The sequence below is a fragment of the Columba livia genome, chromosome 1 (assembly GCF_036013475.1).
Source record: "Columba livia isolate bColLiv1 breed racing homer chromosome 1, bColLiv1.pat.W.v2, whole genome shotgun sequence".
Taxonomy (NCBI): domain Eukaryota; kingdom Metazoa; phylum Chordata; class Aves; order Columbiformes; family Columbidae; genus Columba; species Columba livia.
The window spans coordinates 160524567-160551059 of record NC_088602.1 but is presented as its reverse complement, the minus strand read 5'-3'; the positions used below and the strand labels follow the sequence as shown (position 1 = coordinate 160551059).

At 35.6% G+C, this 26493-nt stretch overlaps 1 protein-coding gene across 10 annotated transcripts in view; it reads left to right on the top strand.

The window, feature by feature from the left end:
• Positions 1–26493, top strand: part of PPFIA2 (PTPRF interacting protein alpha 2) — a 317732-nt gene that overhangs the window by 196049 nt on the left and 95190 nt on the right. For 8 of the 10 annotated variants that reach the window (XM_065041448.1, XM_065041457.1, XM_021299931.2 and 5 more), the window contains 3 exons: positions 4579–4680; positions 13377–13541; positions 24165–24239. In XM_065041448.1, coding sequence (XP_064897520.1) covers positions 4579–4680; positions 13377–13541; positions 24165–24239 — 342 coding nt within the window. The remainder of the gene's footprint in view (positions 1–4578; positions 4681–13376; positions 13542–24164; positions 24240–26493) is intronic. The other 2 variants (XM_065041464.1, XM_013370087.3) reach the window with 1 other exon arrangement.

Below are 26493 nucleotides of genomic sequence, written 5' to 3'. Positions count from 1 at the left end.
ATTCCTGAAATGAACAGTGATTCAAAGATGGAAAATCCAGAGGATATTTTAAACTAAATCTTCCCAGTGTCTCTGAATCTGAATTTTGTGTGGTTTGGGGTTTTTTTTGGATCTGACAAAATTTCTCTTTTCTTTCAGTAGGGTGGGGTTTGGTTGGTTGGTTGTTTTGGGTTTTGTTTGTTTGTTTGAGATTTTTTTTTTCGGTGTGGGGGGGTAGATTCTGTGAGGCTGTTTGTATTTTCATTTCATTTCAGCTCACTCAGTACTGAACTGTGTGCACAGCTGAGCATTGAGGCTATGAGGTATCATAATTTCTGTGGCATACCCTCAGCTTGGAGACTAGTTATGTATGATTTCTGCATATTAGGTCAAAAAAAAATAAACCTCACAGGCCTTTCCTGGGAACAATAAGCAAAGAAAGCAGCAGTTGTTACAGCAGTCCCTAGAGGCAGAGATTGAATGGCCAGCGAGCTGTGCTGTCCCTCCCCTGCACAGTCCTGCTGCCAACACATCTGGCAGAGCCGCCCACCTGTCCCCAGGGCCTCTGCTCCCCGGGCCCCCTCCACCCTCTGTTCCAACTGCATCTCAGCTGCTTCACCAGGGGAAGACCTTGACTTTTTTTGTTTGTTTGTTTTTTTGTTAAAATTTGTAATGCCTAGCAGTCCTTTCAGCAGCTACAAATTTCTGGTGAATTTGTTTTCAGGGCTTCAGCCTTCTCTTCAAAGGCAAACATGGGATACATGAAGAGCTGTCATTTCGAGTCAGCTGTTTTTCAGTCAGACTGAGTGTTATAGCTCAAGTCTTAAGACAAAAAGAGAAACAGCAGCTAAGATAGGCTCTGAGATAATGTTTATTCAGATGGCATCTTCTCTTTCTTGGGCTATCATGAAAAACGCTTGTTAGTATCCTGATGTTATAGTATAACATAAAAACAGTGCAATCAACTGAATAATTTTCATATAGTTTTAATTCATTTCAGTTCTCAATTGACTTTATAGCCACACAACTTCTACATGAGCTTTAAGAGTGCAGTTGTGCCTGTCAAACCATATTAATTACGCAACAGCCACTACCTTCAGGGCTTCCAAAGTATGACTGACCATGCAAGATTTCTGCTGCAAACAATAATTCCAGATGACAGAATTCCTTTGATCCCTGTATATGTAGGAGGAAATTGCACGAGCGGAGGTCATTATCATCACATGTCATTTATTACATAACTGGATTAAAAAAAACATATGGTTTGCTTTGCTTCCAACCTGTGGGAGAAACATATTCCTTGGAGCATTCCTTTGTCATATCTCAGGGACACCTTGGATGAAAAGGGTATATTTGAAATTAATATTTACTTGTAGTTTTGGAAGCATAAGTTGAAAAATGAGTTGTTATGAGGTTTAATCTAGTTATTAATTCATCAAAGCAGATGTGACAGAAATGATAATTTGTAAAGCTCTAAGGCAAACTCAGTTTTACTTTGGGACTTTCCCTGTAAAAGGCTTATGACACAGACACCAAGAAAAAAAAAAAAAACAAAACTCTGTCATCATTCAGTTCAGAGACAGCCAAAGCTCTTGGTGACCGAGCAGTCTCTGGTACCACAGATGAAGAAAGTTGGCCACATTAGCTTCAGAGCTATGAAGAGGTGACTGCCTGTTGTAAATGCTGGTACTGCAGAGAGCACAGAGGAATTTCAGAGAGCAGCAGCAACTGAATAATTAAAAGCCTTGAAGGGACTGTGCCAGCAACTCAAGTAAAATACTGGACAAAACAGCCCAGCTAAAGTGGACACGAGGAGTTACTATGAATATAATCTGAAGGTATTCCAAAGCTGAGAGGGCACTGTGTTTGGTATGGGACTCTCTGGAAGCAGAATTTTGAATAATCTTTTGTTTTTAAACAAGGGAAAACTTAAGTTGATGACCAAATAAAACTCCCCTAAGAACAAGCTCCATGCTGCTCAGCAAACTAGTAGGAACTCCATTCCTTGATTCTTTGACATTATATTGACCAAAGCATTAGGGACTGTACTGCTGGTAGTAGGATTGCCTTGGCACAGCAAAGAACGTACAATTTGATAAACTCCTGTCTTCCTCTGTTTCTCAGGAAAGGAACAAAATCATGTTATCAGACTACTTGGCCTTACTGTAGTTAAGAACTGGAATTGTAAATCACCAGATGATGCTTGTTATCCTTCTCACCACCTGTCACCCATCCGGTTGCCCAAGCATATGCCAAAATGTCTATTTGAGTTCCAACTGAAACAATACAAAGAAATGAGAAAATGTAAATAACAATGGCATACTACATAGTTTACACAGCAAGTTTATTCTGCAAGATTCTGAAAATATTATAGGCACTTATCTGTGCTTACAAACTCTATGTTAGTAACAGGAGTTCCACCCATAGCGCTGTAAAGTGTCTCTTAGGGGAATATGAAGAAAGAAATATATATGTGTGTGTGATTTTGTGCTTCACAATTCTGATTTAATCTGTCCTGAGATTGCTGGCTTTCTATTAAACTTATTTTCATTTGATATGTAACATTAGTTATAACCTTAAGGACAGGAGTTTTTTAAATAAAAATCTGGACAACATAACACTGCTGGACTGGCAGTTTCTGAATCCTAGAGTAAGACCTACATGCAGACGTTTTAATGATACTTTTGAAAAGTGAGAGAGGAGTTTTTAAATGTAAATCTCATTTTCAAAGCTAAGTTAAGGGCTTTAACATCAAAGTATGCTGCACAGCCTTATAAGTTCTTGACTACTAGCGTGTGAAATGAAAATATTGATTAGGAGTTATGACACAAAACATCGCTACATGGTTCATGTGATCAATAGCTGATCTAAACCAAAATCTACTGAGGATATTAGAACACTTTCCTTACTACCACATGATTTGCATGGAGATTTAATATGAATCCAGTTTCAGCTGCTGAAAAATTAAAACAAAAAAGAAAAAAAAAGTACAGTTTATTTACAAATTGTTGGAATATCATTTGAAATCTATTTGAATGCTTTTTAATATGTTATTAATAGTACCATAGACCATTAACTAATTAGAACACTGATGGAAACAGAACGAGCCTAGGAGTAGCTACCGGACTTCCGTCGATCACACTTTAGTTCAGATAAAAGCTGCTTTCAGCAAGTCAAGGGGAAGCAGCAAACCAAGCCCTTTTGAGATCATTGTTAGCTTTTGTCTTGAATAAGTAGATTTAGACTCAGCTTCATCCTACTGGCTGATAAGATAAACCACCTGGACATGTTTTTTTCTTAAACCGCTTTCTTTGGGGGCAGGAGGAAAGCATTAGGAAAGACTTCAGTTTAACACCAGGTGCTTGTGGGTGCTCTTAAGCATTGACTATTTTGATCAAACTAAAATTAACTTAATATTTAAAAATATGTATATATCTTTGTTAAGCAGTGATGCTGTTCATCAAGACATTTTCCCAACACATGATCACAAATTTTAAAGGCTTTTCATCCTTTGTATCAATGTTTTTGTGAGACATGTAGCATTTTCTTTCTGTAAAGGATAATATGAACCACCATAGTTTAGAATATGTTGTGCCTGTCAAAAATAAACACATATGCAGTGAAACCTTTTCATTATTGAAATGAATGACAAGCCTGTGTCTGCCCTTTGTACAGAAAAAAAAGACGCTTATTGTTGAAGAATAATGGCAATGCTAACATCAAGACATTTCAGTAGGAATTTTGGCAACTGAAAGATGTGGTTTTCAGAAAACCTATTAGTTGTATGTGTAAAACTTATAATTGGGAGCAACTTAAAGTCCAGTTTCACTTTATGTTGTTATTTCATAGGAAACTCATTTTAGACTAACAAATGTGAATATTGTTCTGACTCATCACAGCCTTTCACTATAATGCCCAAATGCATTTTTATAGTTCAATTCATACATAGATTAAAAATTAAGGGTTCTGGGGTTTTGTTTGATTTGCTTTGGTTTGTGTTTTTTTTTTTTCCCCACAACACATATATTACCTATGTTAATCTGATATTAGACAGATTTTATCAGTGAATACCTTAACTTTTTTCTCTCATACCATATTGCAACAGCTGCTTTACAGAGAGGCAAGAACACCTACTAAGTAGATGAGTTTCTTAGGGATATGGTTTAGAGGTAGACTGGGCAGTGTTATGCTAATGATTGTCCCCGAAGATTTTAAAGGGAATTTCCAACCAAAGCGATTCTGTGATTCTATGTTTAGTTGAACCTCATTATGTGTGAAACGTGGTGTCTCTGCTGCTATGAAACAGGCCACTTCTGTTCTTCTGGTGTGGTTCTGGTAGCTTATGTGTTGGGGATGTTGACACCATCTTGAACCTACTTTTGTTTCTAAGCTTAAATCATTGTTTCTCATAGGTGTTTTTTATCAGATATGCCTAAACTTTAAGTGGTTTTGACAGATGCTGATGGTTACATATGCTATTTTAGTTTTGATGATTTCTTAATATTATTTACATTCTTAAAGTCTGGAAGGGATATGTATTTGACTATTCGTGTGTTTACATCTTGAGTAACTTCATATATATATAATTTTCTTCCACAGGAATTTGCTGCACTGACAAAAGAATTAAATGCATGCAGGGAACAGCTGCTTGAAAAAGAGGAGGAAATTTCAGAACTAAAAGCTGAAAGAAACAACACAAGAGTAAGTATACAGCAGACCTTTTCTGGATAACGTGTATGTGTAAAGCAGGAAGAATATACTTGTATATAAACTTAGATATTAATTTGTATAAATAGGACAACAAAATTCCAGCCTTTTAACAAGTATATGAGACTTGCAAGGTTCTAAGTAGCAGCACGTATCTACCATGCTACAGTCCTGGAGGAAATAAGTGTCTGCCTTTGCAAGATAGATTACAAAACCAGCAAATTTTGTATATAGCACGGTAAGTTAATTCAATTTAAATGATTTCTAAAGCAAGGGACTCATCAGCTTTCCAGACCCCAGGATCTGCTTAAGTGTTCTGCACGTATCCTTATCTCCTATCAAGGCAAAAGGCAAGGTTATAACAGACCCAGCTTTCCCTTGTGCCTTGGATTTGATCTGAATAAGGATGAGATGAAGGCTGCCACACATATCACAGTCAGCCTGTTGTTTAGTCTAGATGCAGCCATGTGACCCTTGAAGTAAATGTCATTTGTCATACAGCTGAGTGAGGACAAGATTTCAGCCTTAAATTTACTATATTCTAATTCAGTCAGAAAATTTTATTGTGTCTGAAAATTCTCAGAATAAAATAATTTGCATGCAAATGTCTGGGTAAGACAGAAAAGGCAGAATTGAGCAAGAAATGGAAGATAGGAGCAGAGGAGGCTTTATGGGGTGTGGAAAAGTATGAGAAAAGAGATGGAGTAGTCCCAGATCAAACAGAAGTCAGGCTGGTAGTGAACACATGGAATAGATCTCAGAGAGGCTGAACACCAAGAATGTATTGAAGAATGAAAAGTATTGAAGATGAGAAGACTTAGGCTATGAAAAAATATGGAAAAAGGAGGAGATGTTACAGTAAACAAGAGGGGAACACATAGTCTAAGTATTAATGTGGAAGGAGAGAGATAAAATTTGGGGACATGCCTTACCAAACCTCTAGGATTTTCATTAAGAAGTTATCACCCTATCATGTCACACATACATTCTTGCCAGGATGTAAGCTGTCATATACAACATTAGTTGCCAGAATTTGCTGTACAAGTCATGCTGTCTTTTATAGGCTCATGTCTGCTCCTTTTATAGGGAAAAAACAGCATTTTATGTACAAAGCTGTTGTCATCATAATACAGTCTTAATGACATTAGTTTGGAGATTTCTAGCAAATTTCATTGAAAAGACATCGCCTATAAAGTGCACTTTGCAAACTGAGATTTATACTGTTATTAACGCAAAACAGCATGAATATTTTGTAAGAAAGTTGCTCCAAAAACTTTCTGTTACTTAAATACAGATTCTGATAAAGTAATAGTGTGTGGAGGACCACTGATACACTTTTGCAATGAGGAAATTAAATGTCTTTCCTTAGATATAAAGTTAGTCCAGCTTCTTTCTTTGATCCCACTTGTGTTTATACTTAGCCCAGCTCTAGTTTGACTGTGCTAGTGAGGCTTACCTGCCCTCTCAGGACACGCTCATGTAGAACCACACATACTGGAACTACTGACTACAACAACTTTTGTCTCAAGTAGCACTTTCTACTACTTTTAAGTAAAGATGCTGAGCTCCAGATGCTCAGATTGCTGTTTCTGAACTTTTTAATCCAACCTTTTATTTCCCTGGGGTAACAGTATAAAGATACTGTTTGAAGTACCTACTGCCTCAAACTGGAGATCAACAAGAAGAAATGAAAGTGCCAACTCTGTCAGGTTCTGACTACATTTCAATTATGCCTCACCTGCAGATTTTCTTTATTCTAGACACACACCTATGTGTTTGTTTATTTCTTGACAACAGCCTCATACAGTTTTTGCCAATCTCCACTAGAATAAACAAACAAAAAATCAATTGAAAATGACAACACACATCCTGATTTGCTGCTCTATGCCAAGCTGCACTGGCAGACCCTGATAGTAACATGTATTAGAGAAACACCACAATGGAATTATCTTATTTGGGGCCCATGCACTCCAGGCCTCAGCCAAAATACCAGAGTTTAATTTTTACCCCAATACATAATCAAGTTCCTACTTAATCCTTCTAGCACCATTCTTAAGCAAAGCTTCCTAGTGACATCTTGAATATATATTTTTACTGCATACTGTGATTAAATTTTTCTGACATATTACAGTAGAAACTTGTCAATAACTTTGTACTTTCTACAAGTAGAAACAAGTCAAGAACTTAGTTGGCAACTTTATCTATACAAAAGGCAAAACAGAAAATGCAGGAGCATATGTGTATGTGTATTGATTGGTGTGGCATTGCTGACAGGAAGACAAACGGGTTCTCTCTGGAAAATCATTGCATGGGACTTTGTAAACATATACAAAAATATCCTAATAGAAACCGTTCCAGTCTCAATCTGTATTCTTTAAAAGTAGAAAAAGTTTGTAGAATTAACTTATTAAATCAGAATATGATTATGAGGAAATTTGGGCTATGGTTTGACAGCTGAAACAAAGAATCCGTTACAATACTGATATGGATTAATCTGATGATGATGTTTTTTTCACTACAATAAAAAACCAGACACATTCATATGCCTTCTGCATAGAGCTTGTAATGTTTCTTAAATTGGTCTGAAATATTTTAGTTCAAGCGGTTTTAGAAACAAAAATTAAGCCTATATTCATGAATGAAACAGCAGTAGCAAAGTGTCATTGCCTTTCTTTTACTTAATACCTCAGGAGCTCAACCATTTGTTAAAGTGAACAAAGCTGACTTAGATTTCCTTTTATTCATATTTCATTGTCTCAGTTCCTTAGTGAATGGTTTATGAAATATCTTCAATTAGGCATTACTGTCTCATAATACCCACAGATAAGAAATTAAGCCTATATTTTATTATTAAATTTCCCTTTTATTGTGTTGGAAAACTCTAAGAACATATTTAAAAGTATGAGTTTAACTCCTTTATTTAGCTGATTTTCTTAGAGGTCCTTTTACCCACATCATTTTGATAGGTGCTGAAACTCAATCGGGCACTCATTTTCTTTTTAAAAATGATAACATGAGTTCTTATGTTCTGAAAGCACTATACACATAAAAATAAGTGTAACTGTTTCCCAAAGTTCTGTAAAGGCAAAAGCATTATTTCACTAATGAAAATGACAGCAATTTTCATTATTTTTGCCTCAATATTATGATCTATCATCTAGACTCAAGTATTTTTTCTTTCAAAATAAGGACTTCTGTCAGAGAAAACAGGGTGACAATAGGTAGTAAATGTAATATATAGTAATTCAGTACCTATATTCTCAGATACTGTATAATCTAATAGTTATTATATTTATATTCATTATTCTCATAAAAGCCCTTTTCTTCATTTCTATTATTTTCTATCTTTATCCTGATTATTACATTTTCTTTTCTACTTTTGCTTCCTATATATGGGTTTCCATTAAGGTTTTAGGCTGCCAGTATTTTTCATTCCTGTCTTGGATGTACAGAAGGACAGACATTGGACAAATGTCGTAGTTAGGCTGTAACTTTCTTCTTTCAAATAAAGATTTTCAGCAGTGATTTACCATTATAACGATTTGAGGTCACCCCAGATGACCACAGGTGCAAATTTCCACCACTGCAGAACAATGATGAAGAAAATTACTAGTTTTGTGACTGGGTTTAGAGAGAATCTTCAACTCCATGTCTGCTTATTTTACTTGTCTTCTTTGCTTACACCAGAGATGATGATTCACTGAACAATGTTCGTTCCCAATATAGATTGAAAGGACATTCAATTTTGCCTGTGCTTGTGAAAATATTAATCTGCACCACAAAAGTGAATTGCCTTCTAACTGGCTTGCCCCATTCCTCTAAGGAATCCCTTAAGCTAAATCTGTCTCATTTTAGTAAATCCCTTATGTTTTATATTGTCCCCTGTATTCCATTATTTACACCTCTTCTTTTCTCTCCATCACCCTCTCCTGATACTTCAGTTTCTCAAATTGTTACCCTGCTGTGAACTTTTTTTTTTTTTTACAAACAGGTGTGTTGAAAACAAAGTTAAGATAAAATATTTTGTATTGATTAAAATCCAAGTCCTGTATTAATACAAACTCTACTGAGTCACACTAATTTCAACTTACTGAGTCATCATTCCTGAAAAAGAATGTTTTAACTTTTTTCACTTTCCGTATGCAAATCAGTGTCCATGTAGTAAAGACGGTATAGTATCATATAGGTAGGTGACAAGCTACACTGATGTAGTTTATATCATTAAATTTAACCATGCATTTTACAGAAATCAACCTCTTTCATAAGTGCTTTTGAAGTGATTCAACAAATAGAGGAATCTGGGTATATTCTAACAATTTTCTCTAGTTTTCATTAGCATTTTAAAGATGCTTCATTCACTCACAATATATGCTCTTGAGCATTTTTTAGTCCTTAAATAATTATTTTGAAACATTCTGTAAGTCCAGAGCTCCAGAAGCCTTCATCCCATTCAGCTAATTATCAGCACAGCATCTTGAGCATCCTAAAATTTGCCTAGCATAAGAGTAAAATTCATTTGTCAGATTATTCCATAATTCATTGTCAAGCTTATGGTTTCCAATAGGAAAAGCACAGCAATGATGCGTGGGCGATTCTGTCCTGCCTGCTGCCCTTGATCTTCGTCTTCTTTTCTCTGCAAGTTGCCTGTCCGTCTGAGTGCTCGACAACTGTAGCAGCTTGACACAATGTGAGGGAGCAGAAAATGCTCAGCAGCCCATGGTCTTTATTAATGCCAGAGTTTAATTGCAACATACTAAAACCCCCAAAGCTGTTTCTAGCAATTCTTTTGTAGTTCAAGTGAACTACCAATATTATGACGATGTTATGTGGTGTTCTCACAAATATTTGGAATTGTAATTATTGAACTCTATAGGGGGACAAGACCTCAGCATGCCCACATACCCACAAGATATTGCAATTTACTTCAGTCATTAAACATTGCTTGGACACACCATTATCTTCAATGTCACTTTTATATGTTTATATGTACTTTCTCCCATCATTGTAGCAATGGGACACTTCGTAGTTCTGACAGTGTAGTTACATTTGCTGTTCTCAGGGAAGTAGGGAAGATCTATTACTCCTTTTTTTACTTATTTTTTTTTTTAAATATAATTGTAGCTGGGGCACAGATAGATAAAATAGCAGTATCATTTTAGCAGAGCAGGGGGAAAGGATTTGCCATCAGGTGTTCAGTCACAGTCAGGTGTTCTAACCCTTGGGTTATACTTCCCTTTCAGCACAGCTGGGGCTAATGCGGCACTTGGAGACCTGGTTAATATAATACTGCTCTCTGCTCAGCTGGATTTGCTTTAAGCAGTGCTCACAGAATTTTAGAGAAATAGAGTTGACTTTTGTTGAAAAGTAAAAATAAGAAATTTTTTCATGCCAGAAACCTATGTCAGTATGCCATCTTGAGAACACTTAGGGCTGACAGTAGAGAAAATTCCAGTGTTAGGAAGTAGTTTCTGGAGAAATGTACTGCCGCAAACTGCCTAGCTTGAGTGAAACAGAACAGGAAGAAAAAGCATGAAATGTTCAGAACTAGTGAAGTAATTCTCCATGAGTATTTTGACACTTAGCTAGACATCAGCTCATCTGTCTTTATACAGTAAACAAAACAATATTTTGCTCTTGATATATTTAACAACTATGAAATCTATGCAGGTATTGAAATATGGCTTTGTTACCTCTAAAATTGTAATTCTAATCTAAAGGCAAAATTAACTTTCATCTATATTAGATGGATGTCTTTCACTAGGGTTAGTTTTATGTAGTATACATGTTTTGATCATGGCAGTAACTTAACCTAAAGTTAAATGTTATCTGTTGCTGTACAAAGGTCTAAGGTGCTGCTCTGTTCATCCCACATAGTAACCTCATTCATGTTCAACCCGTTAGAAATTCTGAGTTCCCACCACCCTGCCCTCTTCTTGTACTTGGAACCTTATTTAACTTTTTTTCCCTCTTCATCACTCTTTTCTATCTTCATTCTTCCTTCTCTTAACAGGATTCTTGTCTTCTGTCCATGCTGACTTCGAATTCCCTCTTGAGATTGTCTGTCTACCCCAGTTCAAAATGGGGTGTTGGATATATATTCTTCTTTTTTTTTTTCCCGTGTTCCTTATTTATCTGTGTGCTGTAGGTTATTAATAATTCCTTCTATCATTAAAGTATTTTCTATGCCAATATTTTGTGTCACCATCACTTTTCCTCTCTCCTAAACCAGATTTTCTCATCTTCCCTTCCAACTAAGACTTGTACACAGACTCTCAGAATTCTCCTTTCAAGAGAGCAGTGTAGGGGAAAGGGACCTGGGGGTCCTGGTGGACAACAGGATGACCATGAGCCAGCACTGTGCCCTTGTGGCCAGGAAGGCCAATGGCATCCTGGGGTGTATTAGAAGGGGGGTGGCTAGTAGATCGAGAGAGGTCCTCCTTCCCCTCTACTCCACCCTGGTGAGACCGCGCCTGGAATATTGTGTCCAGTTCTGGGCCCCTCAGTTCAAGAAGGACAGGGAACTGCTGGAGAGAGTCCAGCACAGGGCAACCAAGATGATTAAGGGAGTGGAGCATCTCCCTTATGAGGAAAGGCTGAGGGAGCTGGGTCTCTTTAGCTTAGAGGAGACTAAGGGGTGACCTCATTAATGTTTACAGATATATGAAGGGTGAGTGTCACGAGGATGGAGACAGGCTCTTCTCAGTGACAACCAATGATAGGACAAGGGGTAATGGGTACAAGCTGGAACACAAAAGGTTCCGCTTAAATTTGAGAAGAAACTTCTTCTCAGTGAGGTTGACAGAGCACTGGAACAGGCTGCCCAGGGAGGTTGTGGAGTCTCCTTCTCTGGAGACATTCAAAACCCACCTGGATACCTTCCTGTGTAACCTCATCTGTGTTCCTGCTCCAGCAGGGGGATTGGACTAGATGATCTCTTGAGGTCCCTTCCAATCCCTAACATTCTGTGATTCTGTGAGATGGGGCAGAGAGTAGGCCGCAGCATTAGAAATCAACTATTGACTTGCTTTCCTCCAGCTATCTCCTAAATAACTAGCTGTCCTAGAAATTTCACAAAGATACGTGAATTTAGACCAAAATTCAGAAGTTCACTTCTGTTCATGGTAACACTTAACTGTGTATTTAAGTACTGCTATGAACAGATACACTCTGTAAGTATCTGGAAGGTATTCTTCTCTCATCTGTGTTACAACCTTACCACATCCCCATGCCGAGTTAATGATGCCTCTATAATTAAGAGATCTCTTCCTATTTGCCTGTTACTTTGGACTGCCTCAAATAAGTAAAAATTCACCTATATTTGCCTTCAGTCCTACAGAGATCAGATGACAAAGATTGTGAATTTCTTGCTTATTTGGTCTTGATAAACACAGGCTATCACTTGAATTGAGAAATGGCAGAAATACCCTCCTGTCTTGAACTGTATGGAATTATTGCAATTCTTAAATTATTAACATTATTTGCATATATGTTTACTATTTTTTGTGAATAATACAGTTCTCGTAACATAATAGCCAGGTGCAAATCCAGAAACAAGAACCATGTTTGAAGCAAAGATAACATCAAAACCTAATCATTCCTAACTTAGTAGCAATACATTATAACTATAATGTGATTATGATCTGATTTTGCTCTTCTGTACCTATTAATTCGACTGACAATAAAGGTCATTATGAGGCTGAGAATAATTATGGATTACAGATAAATATATATCTTTAGTAACAGTAGCTATATTAAGAACCACATTGAAGGAGAAATAACAAACAATTATCCCTGTAACTTTCAAACTTCCAGTTCAATGACTTAGATATAATTGTATTTGGTAATTACAATACATTCAATGTGCATTGTGATTCATGCTTTTAGCTACTCTGTTTTAACCCTACAGCAGACCAATTCTCTTTTATGTTCAGACAGTAAGAACAGCAATGGTAGATCTATGGAAGTATAGACAAGCATGGAGCTTTCTATGCAACATCAACATGTCATTTTAGTTTTTCATTTAACCTCTGAGCAATATTGAAAAATAATTGAATTGAAACTGAAAAAGTATTTCTCTCATGTTTTTAGACTAGGTTATTTACAGGTTATTTTACAGATATTTATGATAGCCTGGAATTTATCTTCATAAGCCTTTTTGTTTTCCGTCATGTTTCTAATACAAAGTAACAAACACCATTAGCATTTAGAATAAATACTCTTAAAAATGTAATAAAACATAATGTTTACTTTTACATATTTAAGTAACTTCCAGTATAAATTAAAATATGTTACAGTTAATGTGAATTAGTTATAAACTTCTTTAGTATTTTTGAATGATGCTTTAGGCTGACTTTGGTTGTTATTTGCTTGTTAATGCTCATCAATTATTATCACAAGTAATATTGTAAATATGTATTTAATTTAGTTACATAGTTAAATACCTTATGCTGAGGGATTTGTTGTTCTCGGTTTTCATACCAGAGTTTTAAGTGAAATCATGAGTAGATTTCCTATTTATCTACTTATTCCATCTGATTTAGAATAATTAAATGTTGTCAGTAATTCTTGCAGTCTCTCCCACAATGAGGTGGCCAAGAAAATCACCATTTGGTACCATACACTTTGTAGTTAGAATTTCCATGGCACTTAGATGCACAAAAATTGATAACCTTTTATGTCAAATCCAATAGCTGTTACTGGAGCATTTGGAGTGCCTTGTGTCAAGACACGAAAGGTCACTGAGGATGACAGTGGTGAAACGACAAGCACAGTCTCCCTCAGGAGTTTCCAGTGAAGTTGAGGTCCTCAAAGCTCTGAAATCTCTGTTTGAGCACCACAAGGCTTTGGATGAAAAGGTACAGTATGGAAAAAAGCTTACTTAACTTTGCCTTACAATGCAGTAGAGCAACAGCGTTCTTTATTTACTTCATGGAATATGTCCTGTACTTACAGCATTTACACGTGTCCAGAGAAATTCATAAGAATGTATGACCAATAGCTGTAATGCACTTCAGGTCATTTTAGCTGTCTTTTGGAGGCAATAGTACTGATTATTCAAAATAAGCAAATCTCACCCCCACCAGACATGATTCTCCTATTTACCATTAAATAAACATGAGACCATGGAAATTATTGTCTGTACATGCTTTCAAGTTATTCCTGGGAAAATGCAGGTATTTCAGATTTAAAAAACAGAGTAAAAAGGCAGAACAAGATCTTTCCAACTACATAAAGGAATTGCTTCTTAAATTTTTTTAGGAGGAAAACCTCCTGAGTTTCAGAGGTGTTTTTAGCATTTAATACATAAGCACAGTGTTCCCTCTACAAGTAGGGTAACCTAAAATAGACCTTTCGTTATCAGAAGTAATAAAGGGCTTGCATAATCAAGATAAAAACCACTGATGATAACTGCATCTAGTCATGCTAATGAAGGGAGTCTTTCCACTGGATTTGTCATGTGTCCTCTACTGAAAGACTCTTCTGTGTGAATGAAACTTTGTGCAACTATGGGGTATCACCTTGAGCGTTGCTTTACATGAATTCAGAAATCCAGTTTATGTCTAGAAACAACATGCTCAGAAGGTGATGTATCTGAATTGTAAGTGCCTCAAAACTGCACATGCAGGGAGCACGTGAGAACGGTTGCTCACAAGCAAAGAACCTTATGCAGTCTGTCTTGGCTGATTTGCTTGGGCTCGTCCCTGCGGTTGAGTCGCTTCTCTTGTTGAGACGGCTGGGTAAGCAGGGCAGACACTGTGCAGCACAGCCTCTGAAGCCACTGATCACAGAGTTGAGCTGTGTTGTGTAGAAGCAGTTAATTGGTCTCATAGCAATAAATTTAACTTTTTTAAACTCAGAAATATGCTCAGAAAGTTGGCTATATTTAAGGAACTATTAAAAAACCCAGCTATATAAATAGGGTATCTGTAGTTATATAATAATATTTATTTTCATTGATAATAAAGATGTGAAACACTGTGAGTTATGAGTCATATTATATGAACTATCAGGTTCAAAGTTAAATGAGTAAGTTATGCCAAGTCCAAGCTTATTTTGTGTTTAGCTATACCTCTTCAGTTATATGTTCTATTCAGTTATGTAGCATGAGAGCATAAGCAATTTATTCTGGTAAGCTTTTGGATGTCACTAAGACTTTCAAAATCCTAAATTATTAAAAATACCTTCTGAGGATTTATAGGGTTTATGGCTGAGCCTTGATCTTTTATCCAGCACTTTAAACAATGATAAAACTGTAAAAATATTAGGGAGCTCTCCTGTTTTAATGTTTTTTGACTCTGTATTGGATAAATATCAGAAATAATAACTACTAATCTTTAAATAGATTCTGATTATTCAGCAGTTATGTACTTCTTACGCATTTTCTTTCGTGAATGTTTATTTTATATCTCATTTTGAAAATTACTGTACAGAATTAGATTTAAGTTGCATATGATATTTTGACCTATATATCTGAGAATTCTATTTTTATATTTCTTTAATGTAATGTAACATGTTAAAATCAGTATTCAGTTCATTTAAAAATTTTGGAGTGGCACAGATACACATATTATGTACATAATGGGTCTCTGTCCCAGTGGTAATAATAATTATCAGTGTAGAAAAATCAGCCATCTGCAATCATATTAACGAGATATTTGTTCCATTATAAAACACATTTTAAAACTGATTAGCAAAAAATACTTTTTCCTGTGTGTTACTCATCTATGCATCGAACCTTTTAAAAATTTTGGTATAATAAGTAATATTCTTATAATATAATCCAAGATCAATCAAGAAAAGAGTTCTGGATGTTAAAGGAATTTGTTATAATCCTAGCACGTGTTATTTTCGGTTACGAATCCTGTATAAAATTATGTGTTTGTCTTACGGTATCATCTCTCTTTAGAAGGATTGGATCAAAGACATTTTATATATCACCCAGATACCTGATGATATAATGCTATCACATTATACCACACATTGTCAGCATTATTGGTCTTTTTATTCAAAAATAAGTGAAAAAGACTGCGTACACCCAAATGTGCTAAAAAACCTTTATGCCATGAGAGGCACCTACTCTACACTTTCTTTAACAGAATAATTATATAAGTTAGATTCGTTTCAGACCCTTCAGAAATAAGGTATTACTCCACCAATGGAAATCAGTTAAAGTTATTAAGAGGTTAATAGAATAATGTACACTAAAGCTCCTAGAGGCCATCTGGCCCAACCTGCTCAAAGCAGAGCCAGCTGTTTCAGGTTGCTAAGGGTCCTGTCTAATCATCTTCTGAATATCTTCTGGGAGAAAACCTATGCCGGTGTTTCACTACCCCCACTGTAATTTTTTTCCTGTAATACCTAGCTGGAATTTCCCTTGTTGAGTCTTGCACCTGTTTCCTCTTGTGCTGTGACTGTCCATCTCCAAGAAGAATCTGGCTTTGTTTTCTCCACATCTTCTGGTTAGCTCATTATAGACAGCAATAAGGTCTCCCATGAACTTTCCTTTCTTAAGTTTAACCTGACCCAGCTCTCACAGCCTCTCCTTATACACCATGTGTTCCGGCCCATGACCAACTTGGTGAGCCTTCATTGAATGCTGTCAGTGTCTTTCTTGTACAAGGGAGCCCAAAACCAGATACAGTCTCAGAAATCCTGAGCCGAATAATCATTTCCCTCAACTTGCTGACTGAACTTTTGCTGACGTAATCTTATGTATGTCTGGCTTTATTCACTCCTCGGTCTTTTCTGCAAAATTGCTTTCCACTCCCCAAGCCTGTCCTGTTGCCTGGGGTTATTCCATTCATAGCAATGGGACTCCACTTGTACTTTGTGCCACTGATCACAAACCTCTGAGCCTTGCAGTACAGCCAGTTTTTAATGTGCTGTATAATCCACTTATCCAATTCATATCTCACATTTTTTTTCTATAGGGATAAATGGAAGGTCTTGCAGAAGGCCTTGGTAAAGACAAAGTAAAAAACATTCGCTGTTCTCCCCTCACCCATGGAGACAGTCATCTCATCACACAAGGCAATAAGGTTGACCAGATGTCATTTGCATTTGGAAAAGTCATAGTGGCTTTTCTGAATCGCCATCTTCTCCTTTATATGCCTGGAAATGGCTTCCAGGAAAGTCTGCTCCATAACCTTCCCAACATTGGCCAGCTTGTACTTCCCTGGATCTTCCCAGGATAACTCCTCCCTTTCATGATGGTGGACATGACATTTGTCATTTGTGGATTTTCCTCTCATCAGGAATCTCCCTAGACTGTCATTACCTTGCAAAGATGAAAAAGGCCTCACTATGGCAAGTTAATCAAGTATCTCAGCACATTTGGATGCAGCCAATCTACTCACTTTCACTTAAGTATGTCTGAGTCAAAAGGGTCCTATCCTTCTGTGTTGTGGGTTATGCTTCACTCCCACAGACTGCTGCTATGCTCAGAGGGAACTGAGGGTAGAACTTTGCAGAAAATACTGAGGAAAAAAAAAAAAAAAGCATGGTATATGATATACTTCTGTCACAGGAAATAAGTGTTGCCCCATCAGAAAATGCACCCAAAACCAAAGTAGGTTCATGGATAAAAAGTAATGAAAACTGTCAAAAAATGCATTGAAAATGTATCATGATAATTTGCAAATGGATAATGGAAACTTTTCTTATTTTTTCTATTCACAAAAAATGTTGTCATTGAAGCAAGTTTAACCCTTACCTCCTTGAAAAAGTGTAGCAAGATATTTTCATTAAAATATTTGCCTTTTAAACCTGCAAAAAGTCTTTATGTTCTTCTTAAATGCAAATCTTCTTTCATGCCTTCACTTCCTACACTAAAACATCCTGAGGTGTTGTAACAAGCTGTGTCACAAAACTTGACTGATTGTGCAAGGATTGCTACGTACACAGTATGAGAACTACAAAAACATCCTCATTACTAGAATAAAATGCAATGAAAAATACAAACCAGACTGGAAGTTGGAAAAGAAAAATATATCAATTCAGGATTCATATTTCCATGGAGGCCTCCTTAAGTATAAGGAGAACCTGGAATGATATCTTAACTTATTTCAAAAAATTTATTGACTATATATATATTTCAAGTCTGGGCTTCTTACCCTGCTATCCATGTGAGATCCCAGCCATGACAAACAACAGTCTTCGTAGTCTGCTCTTGCATAGTTGTGGTGTATTTCGTGAGAATTTTCACTTTATGACATGGAGATAATGAAAAAGTTGATCTAGTTTATAAAGATTTATTGGTTTTTGTGTATCTCAAATCTCATTGTGTCTCCTTGGGCAACTGAATTCTGTCACAGCAAATGAAACTGATACTCCACTAACTGTATTATTGCTCTTATTTAGAAATTTAGTTTGACAGAAGCTATACATATTTTCAAACATATTTATATATCTAATTATGGTAATTTTTTTAGAAATCTGAAAACACAGGACATTGGCAGTTCTACTATCATTTCCAGATTTTCTTCACGTTCAAAGTTAAATTGTTTTTTCTAAGTGTATGGTTAGGTTATATCCTACAAACAATGAGCACTGTTAAAAAAATGGACAAATTTTAAACCCTAGAAGTTAAGACTGGTTACAACTTGGACTGATGTGAAAATCTGACTTGATATTTCTAATAGCCTTTGCTATTGCAGAATTCACTTGAAATTTGCAGCTGTATTCATAGGGATGATAGTTTGTATGGAAAATTCAGTTAATCAGCCCTGCCCTTCTTAATACTTCAGATTTCACAGACTTCTCTTACTGCTACTAAGTAGCTGGTATCTTTCTTTGTGTTATTTCATGCAATGAAATCTGTAGAAATAATGTAAGACAGTACTATGAAATATTTTGGAATATTATATATGAATATACATGGCATACTTTATAATACAGCAAGTGAAGATGAGGTTTATTAGACATCATCGGAGTTGAACAGAAAATATAAGCTCAAATTAACTTCATGGCTAGAATAAATGAGTAAAGAGTAGGTCAGGAAGAACAAATTACTTGTATGCAATTCAGGAAGAGGAAAAACTAGAAAAATTATTTTATTTATATCATTATATACCTATAAGTGACTTGTAATGTCTGTCTGAACACAATTCTTTTCCTGCAACCTCTTTTTGTATTTTGATTTAAACTTGTGGTTCAACATTTAAATTGTACATTTGGAAAGAAGAAACTGTTTCAAGCAATTTCTTTTCCAAATCCTTTTTTTAAAATTAAGTTAAGAAAAATGCGCAGTTGGTCTTGAGAGAGGAAAGTAACTACAAGGTTTTATTGTCCTAGCTAAGATTCAAAAACCACTAGTTCTCATAAGATTAATTCACAGCAGAAAAGTATACCTAATATTCTTGCAGATAAAAACAACCTATTCATGTCAACACTATCACTACCTTTTTATTCATTAGCAGGTAGCTAGGAGAGCTTTTATTCAATACACTGTTCATGAAAAAGGTTATTCAATTCTAGCATGCACAAGTGTTTTTTAAAAGCTCTTTGTGGGCCGCAGATCTGGAGAGAAAGAAGAAAGAATTTGACAGCAAGGAAAAAAGTGGGAAGCGGTTGCTAGGAGACGGAGAAAGATGGGTGATGTTTTGCACCAACAGCAGTGCTAACATGACATTGACTATGTTACATTTCAGGATAATGTGGTTGCATTTAAAAGCCGGAGGAATACCCAGTCATCTGGGCACATGCTAGATACCCCCTCTAACATGGAGAGAGCAACTCTTTCCTTCAGTGTCTGTGGCATTGTCATGGGAATCTGTCCTTTAAAAATGCATATTATAGCATCTTCTGATCAGGTGACACCTGGTTAGTCTTACTTTGTGAAACCTTGTTTAGTAAAGCTTTATCTAGTGCCAGTAAAACAGAAATACATTGAAGTACCATATGAAATTTAAGTAGTATTTTATTTCTGAAGTGATAAACAATCTAAGACAATACTTAATTTTGTGAACTATATTTACTCACTGTATTCAACTTCTAAAAAGGAGAAGACAATGTAATATTCTAATCATTAATCTGCATTCATCATATAAAAAATCAGAATTATGAGAGAATCTTTTGCATTTGTTCCTGCTCCTTTTTCTCTATCAGGACAGTGACCAAGAACAACATCCTTTTCTGCACCTCTCATAAATTAGGATGAATCTCTTTGCCTTTTTGCTGTAACATAAATTTGAAGAGAGAATCCAGTACAAAATTCCTTGCAATACATTTGTATATGGCTTTTCAGAGGCTTTGGCTGTTGCCCTGTATTTAGATTCAAAGGTTATTCAAATGAACTTACAAACTTCAGGAAAACATGAATAAAATTGCTAACTGGTAAATATTGCTCAGAGTAAAATATTTTTCAAATTATATGTATGCTGCATATGTTAGTATGGCAATTTTAGCTTATATTCTTTCCTGGAATGTGAATGACCCAACCTGAAATCTTTATTCAGCTTTTATATTATTTTATATTCTTTTATATTCTCCCTCAAGTTTATTTTGAAATCAATTGAAGACTGAGAAATAAATTTAAATAAGAAATAAAGTTACAGTGTCTGGGCTGTAAACCAGTATTGGTTTCTCCTTCAGATCAGACCACTGCTGTACCACTTTTTTCTCTTTTTCACTGATAGAATCAAACATTTCCATCAACTTTAACACCTGCTATGCATGTGGTTGAACATGAAGAATTAGTTGCAACATTTCCAGTGTCACCATGGCAAATGTGTATCTGAACTCCTTGTTCACTGGTCAGATGACAGGAAAAACAGTTTTGTGCCAAGGCAGGTTGAACAAATATGGGGCATTAGACCGCAGTTTTTGATAGGTAATTATAGAAAAGGCAGCACATTAACTTACTACATACAAGGGAGGAGAGGGAAGGCAAAGCAAGCCAGGGCAAGGCAAGCCAAAGGAAACGATTTCCAACTGTTGCGCTGTGTCACACTGTCACTGTTTCATGTTCTGAGGGCAAGAATGAAAAAAAAGTTGAATTTTAATATAATAGCTTGACATTCAGAAAAAAGACGTCAATTCTCTACTTATTTTTTCTGAAGTGCCACGTTAAAAGTGTGTCTCTTAAATTTTCTATGAAACAAATGCTTAATATTTCCTGGGACTGTTGTTTTCAGGGTTTAAAATGTCTGTAAGAAACCCACTGGGATTCAGTTCTACAGTGCCACAGCATATAAAGGTGAAGGATAATTTTTCTAATTCCAGCTCCTTGTGCAGCTGTGACCTTCTCAGCAATGTGGCCTGGTTGGTTTGCAAATTCTAACACAATTCAAAGTGAATGCCAGTGTTAGACACCCTACAACATATTTTTTAAATGTGTATTCTCATTTATAAAACACTAAGTCTTGAAGACATGGAAGTTTCAGGAAACTTATGAAAATTTGAAGTACAATTGCCAACTCCATTTCATTTCATTTCATTTCATTTCATTTCATTTCATTTCATTTCATTTCATTTATTTACAACTGCCGCCTTGTGAATTTTCTCTCAGTCATCTTGTCCCCCAGCAGTGCTTATAGCCAAGAGGACTGAAGCCAGAAAGATGACTGTCATTTTTTTCATGTATTTTTTTACATCTAAGCTGAGATTTCCATTCAGAAATTGTTATTTGCCAACTCCCACTGTGGTTAGAGAGATTGAAATCAGGCCTTTTGAAGACAGGACCACACCGCTCACTGGTAGGACATGGAGTTTAAAGGTGGAGAGATAGTGAAAGGCAGAAATGGTGGTGGGAAGAGAAGCAGGATACAAAAAGGGAGTTTTGAAATCCACAGAGGAACTGGGGGTACCTCTGGGAAGGCACAGAGCGTGGTAGCAGTAGAGACAGAGGAAAGATGTGTGTACCAGGTAATGGACTCACAGTGCCTTGGACTTTTTGTCCTTCTTGATAGAGAAACAGCTCATGGAGCAGCCCTTGGAAGCTAATAGAAGAACTGGGGAAATGATACTGTTTTTCAATCAGAATATTATATAAAAAATAGGAAAAAGGAAAAGCAAATGAAGTAGGAAATACTTTTTCAGTAATTTAAACAATTAAAGATTTTCAACTACAGCCAGAATAACTGATATATTATGCATTTGAGGTAAAGTATTTTTATGAAAAATACAATTAGATGGAAATTATAAATAAATTAGAATTAGTAAGTATAATATTTCAAATCAATTTTACATATTGCAAAAGCAATAAAATTTAATACTAAATATATATATATAATGACTATTATGAGCTTACATACTACCATAAATTGGAAGCTTTAAGAAGATATTTCCCAGAAATTATGTAGCTCATTTTGGCAAGCAAGCTTCATGATTAAAGATTTTTACATACATCTTTGATGAAAAATAATACAAAAATTTAACAAATAACAAAAATTTTGGGGGTTTATTGCATAATTTCACTGCATTCTGTTGTCCTGGTATATGGAAACAGTTGAAACAATAATGAAAATTTGCAGCAATTTTCACTTTTATCATTGCCACTCAGAGATGGCTCAGTCCCTGCCACTTCAGGATGGCTTAAACTTCATTTGCATCAGATGAGGAACAGGCACAGTCAGTTACTGCAGCTCAGCTATTGATTGTGCAGTCACACCCTATAGATCTCCATTTAAACTACAACATGGATCTCTGGGAACATTTACACTTGATTTTTACAGTCTTATAGTGCTAAAGAAATAGGTGGAAATTAATAAATCAGAAATTGGACTAAAAAAATGTGGATTCTTTCTATTCTTGAGAATGCCTTAATATTTCTTACGCCTTAACACTCTTCAATGCATTTTTCTTTTACACCTTTGAGCATCCACCACTTGTGAGTTTTGTTCTGTTAAGTTAGAAATACTGTTTAGTGTATAGTAAAACTATAGTTACCTGAGAGCCTTCAAATAATTTATGTGAATATATAAAATACATTTTCAATTTTTGTTTCTTTTAATAAAGCCAAAGTATGTAAAGAGGATGAAAAAAACTCAAAGTACTGCATATTTGTGTTTGTTAGAAAGGCTGAACAGTTGGGTTTTTTTCTTAGTGTTCATTTCCTGAATATGTATCTGATCTTTACATTTGGTTAGTTTTAAAGTATAGTGTACACGCTGTTATAGTTTTGCTAAGTAATTTTCATCTGCTAAAGTCTAAGCCATTCTTTGGATGTAGTGAGTCTATTTGCAAAATTTCACTTCTATTAGTGGTAATGGAAAATAAAGTATGTAAGGAAAGGTAATATTTATTAGACTGAGAGGTATCGCTGGAAGAAGTATGAAAGCATTAGGATATACACAACATTTCCAGGGTTCTTCTGTATTTATCAAGGATGTGAAAACAATTGTACATACATGAAAATGTACAATGTTCCATTGTACATGGAAGATTGATTTTTGTTTTGCTTTGTTTTCCAGCTACATTTGTTGGTCTAATAGAATATGCTGACTTTCCCTACAAACGTTGGTAACAGCCTTAAACTTCCTTGGATCATCAGCTGGAACAGCATTGCCACAATGTAGCTGGAACGTGCATAGAAATAAATCCTGAGCTTTGAATGATCAGACAGGTTGTAAAGCCATTTAATGTGAGGTGCCTAATGAAAATGTGTAGAATAGGAGAGGAGCTGCCATAGGCTCCCTGCATAGTCAGGAGAGACAGAGTCACCTACACACAGCACTGAAGATCACTTTAGGTCAGACTTGCCTTTGGTCGTATCGGGAGACTGACTGATGACTACATTGCCAGGTTACATTGCCTATTTCTACCTGAGCTGATGATGAGCCAGAGCACTCGAACAACAGTAAATATGTCTCATAAGTATTAAATTGTTATTTAATATACATAACTAGCATGCAATAATAATAATAATAATAATATAATTATGGTGTAGAACATAGACATCTTGTGAACAGAATCCGTCATCTCTGAAACTGGTACAAACACAACAATCTTTTCTGCTTATGAGAGTATATCTTGTTTATGGCTTTTTGCAAAACCCAAACAAACTGCATGATGGTATAAAAAATCCTTAATATATGTGCCTGAAGGCAATGCTGCAAGTTATTTTTTTCAGAGGGTTAGTTGCATTAAATTAATATTAACAGATTAGTCATCTTCCACGGAGTGGACTTAAAACATCTGCAAATATTTTTTTTCTTATCCTTTGCAAAAGATGCTTGTGAACAATGTTTTATTTCAATGCCTAATGTGGTCTTAGAATATTTGCATTTGCTGTGTATTCCATAACACTGTAGGTAAACTGTGGAACAGCAGTATGGCATTTAAAGCTTGACACCTATTGTTGTGGGTTTAGTCTTCCTACAGTTTAAATGTTTAATACCACAGTATGTCTCATGAAAGGATACAACACGCATGCCTGCAAATGGACTGGCAGGACATACAGCAGTGCATATGGCAGATTATGTAATCTTTAAAGACTGATAGAAATTACGTTACTGTACATATTTTGATTTTTCTTCTAGGTAAGGGAACGACTGAGGGTTTCTTTAGAAAGAGTCTCTGCACTGGAAGAAGAACTAGCTGCTGCTAACCAGGAGGTAACATAAAACACTTTCTCCCATTTTGAGGTTCAGTTTCTCTAATACTCTGTCCCATGTGTTCCCTGTCACTCTTCCTAAAACTGTCAGAAAAAAAAAAAAAAAAGTAAAACAAAAAAGATAAATTACATTCTGAGTAAGCTGCTCAGTGAAGATTGTTGAAAGTGGTTGTATGATTAATACAACCTTCTGTTTACTGCTTGATTCCCTTCTCCTATTCCCTTTTGAGCAAGCTGAAATCCAAGAGCTAGTGATAGATTCCTAGATTTTGTACTGGACATGAAATAAGAGTGAACCAACAAATACATCAGATACTATAAACTATAGCCTGAATTTCCATTTTACCATAAAATCAAGTAAAACACACACACACATATATACACATTATATTATATAAATGCTAACACTGGTGGAGGAAGAATTATGGATGACCCTGACATTTAGGTTTATCTCTTTGCTTTTAATTGCACTGTATCACGGTGAACTGTGGTGCCACATAACTATTGTGAATTTGAACAAGATATTTTTTTTCCTGTATGGTAGTTTGCAGATTGTTCTCTTTTGTTGGAAATGGTGAATAGCAACACATAATTGTCTTGCACACACAATTGTGCACACATATGGAGATGAATTTTGCACCCCAGAGAGATAATTCTGAGGCCAGAAAATATCAGTGATGGCGTCTGCTAGTGACTTTACTATTACCATCGTGTTCTGAATCTCCACCCGATGTGTGCATCTCACTCTATTAAAAATAAAAAAGGCAAGCAATATAATTGAATGAATGCTATTTTGCGTTATGTCCGTTTACTGGTGTTATTTTACTCAGGCTTAGAACAGAAGCTGAAAACAGCCACAAATAAACTTAAAGAACTACCAAGTAATTCTGGAAAAGTGGAATACCTGTGATTCAGAATAATATGTGATAATGTAAAATAAAGACTCCTAAAATATTTTTTTCCTTAAAGAAATTTCTTAAAAGTATGATCTGCAATTAAGATACCAGTACTTCCTTTTTATAAACTAGGAACAAGATATTTTGAATCATCCCTTTCTTCTCTGAAGTAACTGCATGTTTCTGTCCAAAAATAAAATCCTTCTTTTATTCTTCCATTTCATAATGTGCAGAATACTTGGGTTCAAATGACTTAGTTACACTGTGTTGCATAATCTGTTATTTGCACTAGTGTTTATTAACTACAAAGCAGCCCTTTTGGTCAGTCAGGCCAACTGAGATGCATCACACTCCCCTAATCCCTCCCATTCATGATCCAATTAGATCGAAGTTCACTTCACTGGGCATAGGACCAGGTCATTAGAGCATGGCCTTGTTATTTGGAGTTTTAAAGTGAAACTTACATTGATAGTAAAGAGTAGAAACATACACAATGAAATCAAAATGAAATAGGACTTTCGTAGCCTTTCCTGCCCCACGTCCTTAGAAATGTTGTGTTAACCTTGTGTCTACGTTATAGTAAAAACACTTAGAAGGACATTTAATGAGCCAAGCATAACATGACCACTGATGCAATCCAAATACTGTTATTCTAGTTTCCTGTGAGATGCTGTTAAAGCTGAAAAAGGGAAATTCAATTAAATAATAATGAAAAAAGAGCTAGATGGGAAGAGACATGGAAGAGAATGAGTGAATTATTTTCAAACAGTTAATGCATTTGATCAAGAGTTCAGATAATGTTCACACAATCAGTTATTTAAACAAGACAAAATTAATTAGAGAACTGCAATATAGATGCTTGGTTTTATATTACATTCCACAGTGAATACAGAGGCAAAAAAAGGCTTTAAATAATTATTGTACTGTATATGAAAGTAAATGGGCCAAGTTTCCAAGGGACTTGAATGTATGTTTTTCAGTGATTTCTGTATTCCCGTCACTCAGTGCCTCTTCTGCCAAAAGAAGTAATATTTTTCTTTTATTTCCATTTTCTTATACTGATTGTAAGAGTGTGCTACATATTCAGGACTATACCTAAACATAAAATGGTGACAGTAAATTGATCCCCTGATTAAACAAGTATATGATTAGGTAGATACCAAGTATAAGATTCAGGAATAAAAAATAGAAATGTGTATGTTATGAAGGCACCTTTCTCTGAAAGCTTATGGCTGTGGCTTTGACATAGAACAACAATGAGATACTGGAGACACTCATGAGTACTTATTGGAAATATCCTTATGTAGAAGAAAAAAGGAGAGAGAGAGAGAGAATATAGCTTTCCATCATTAGATGGTC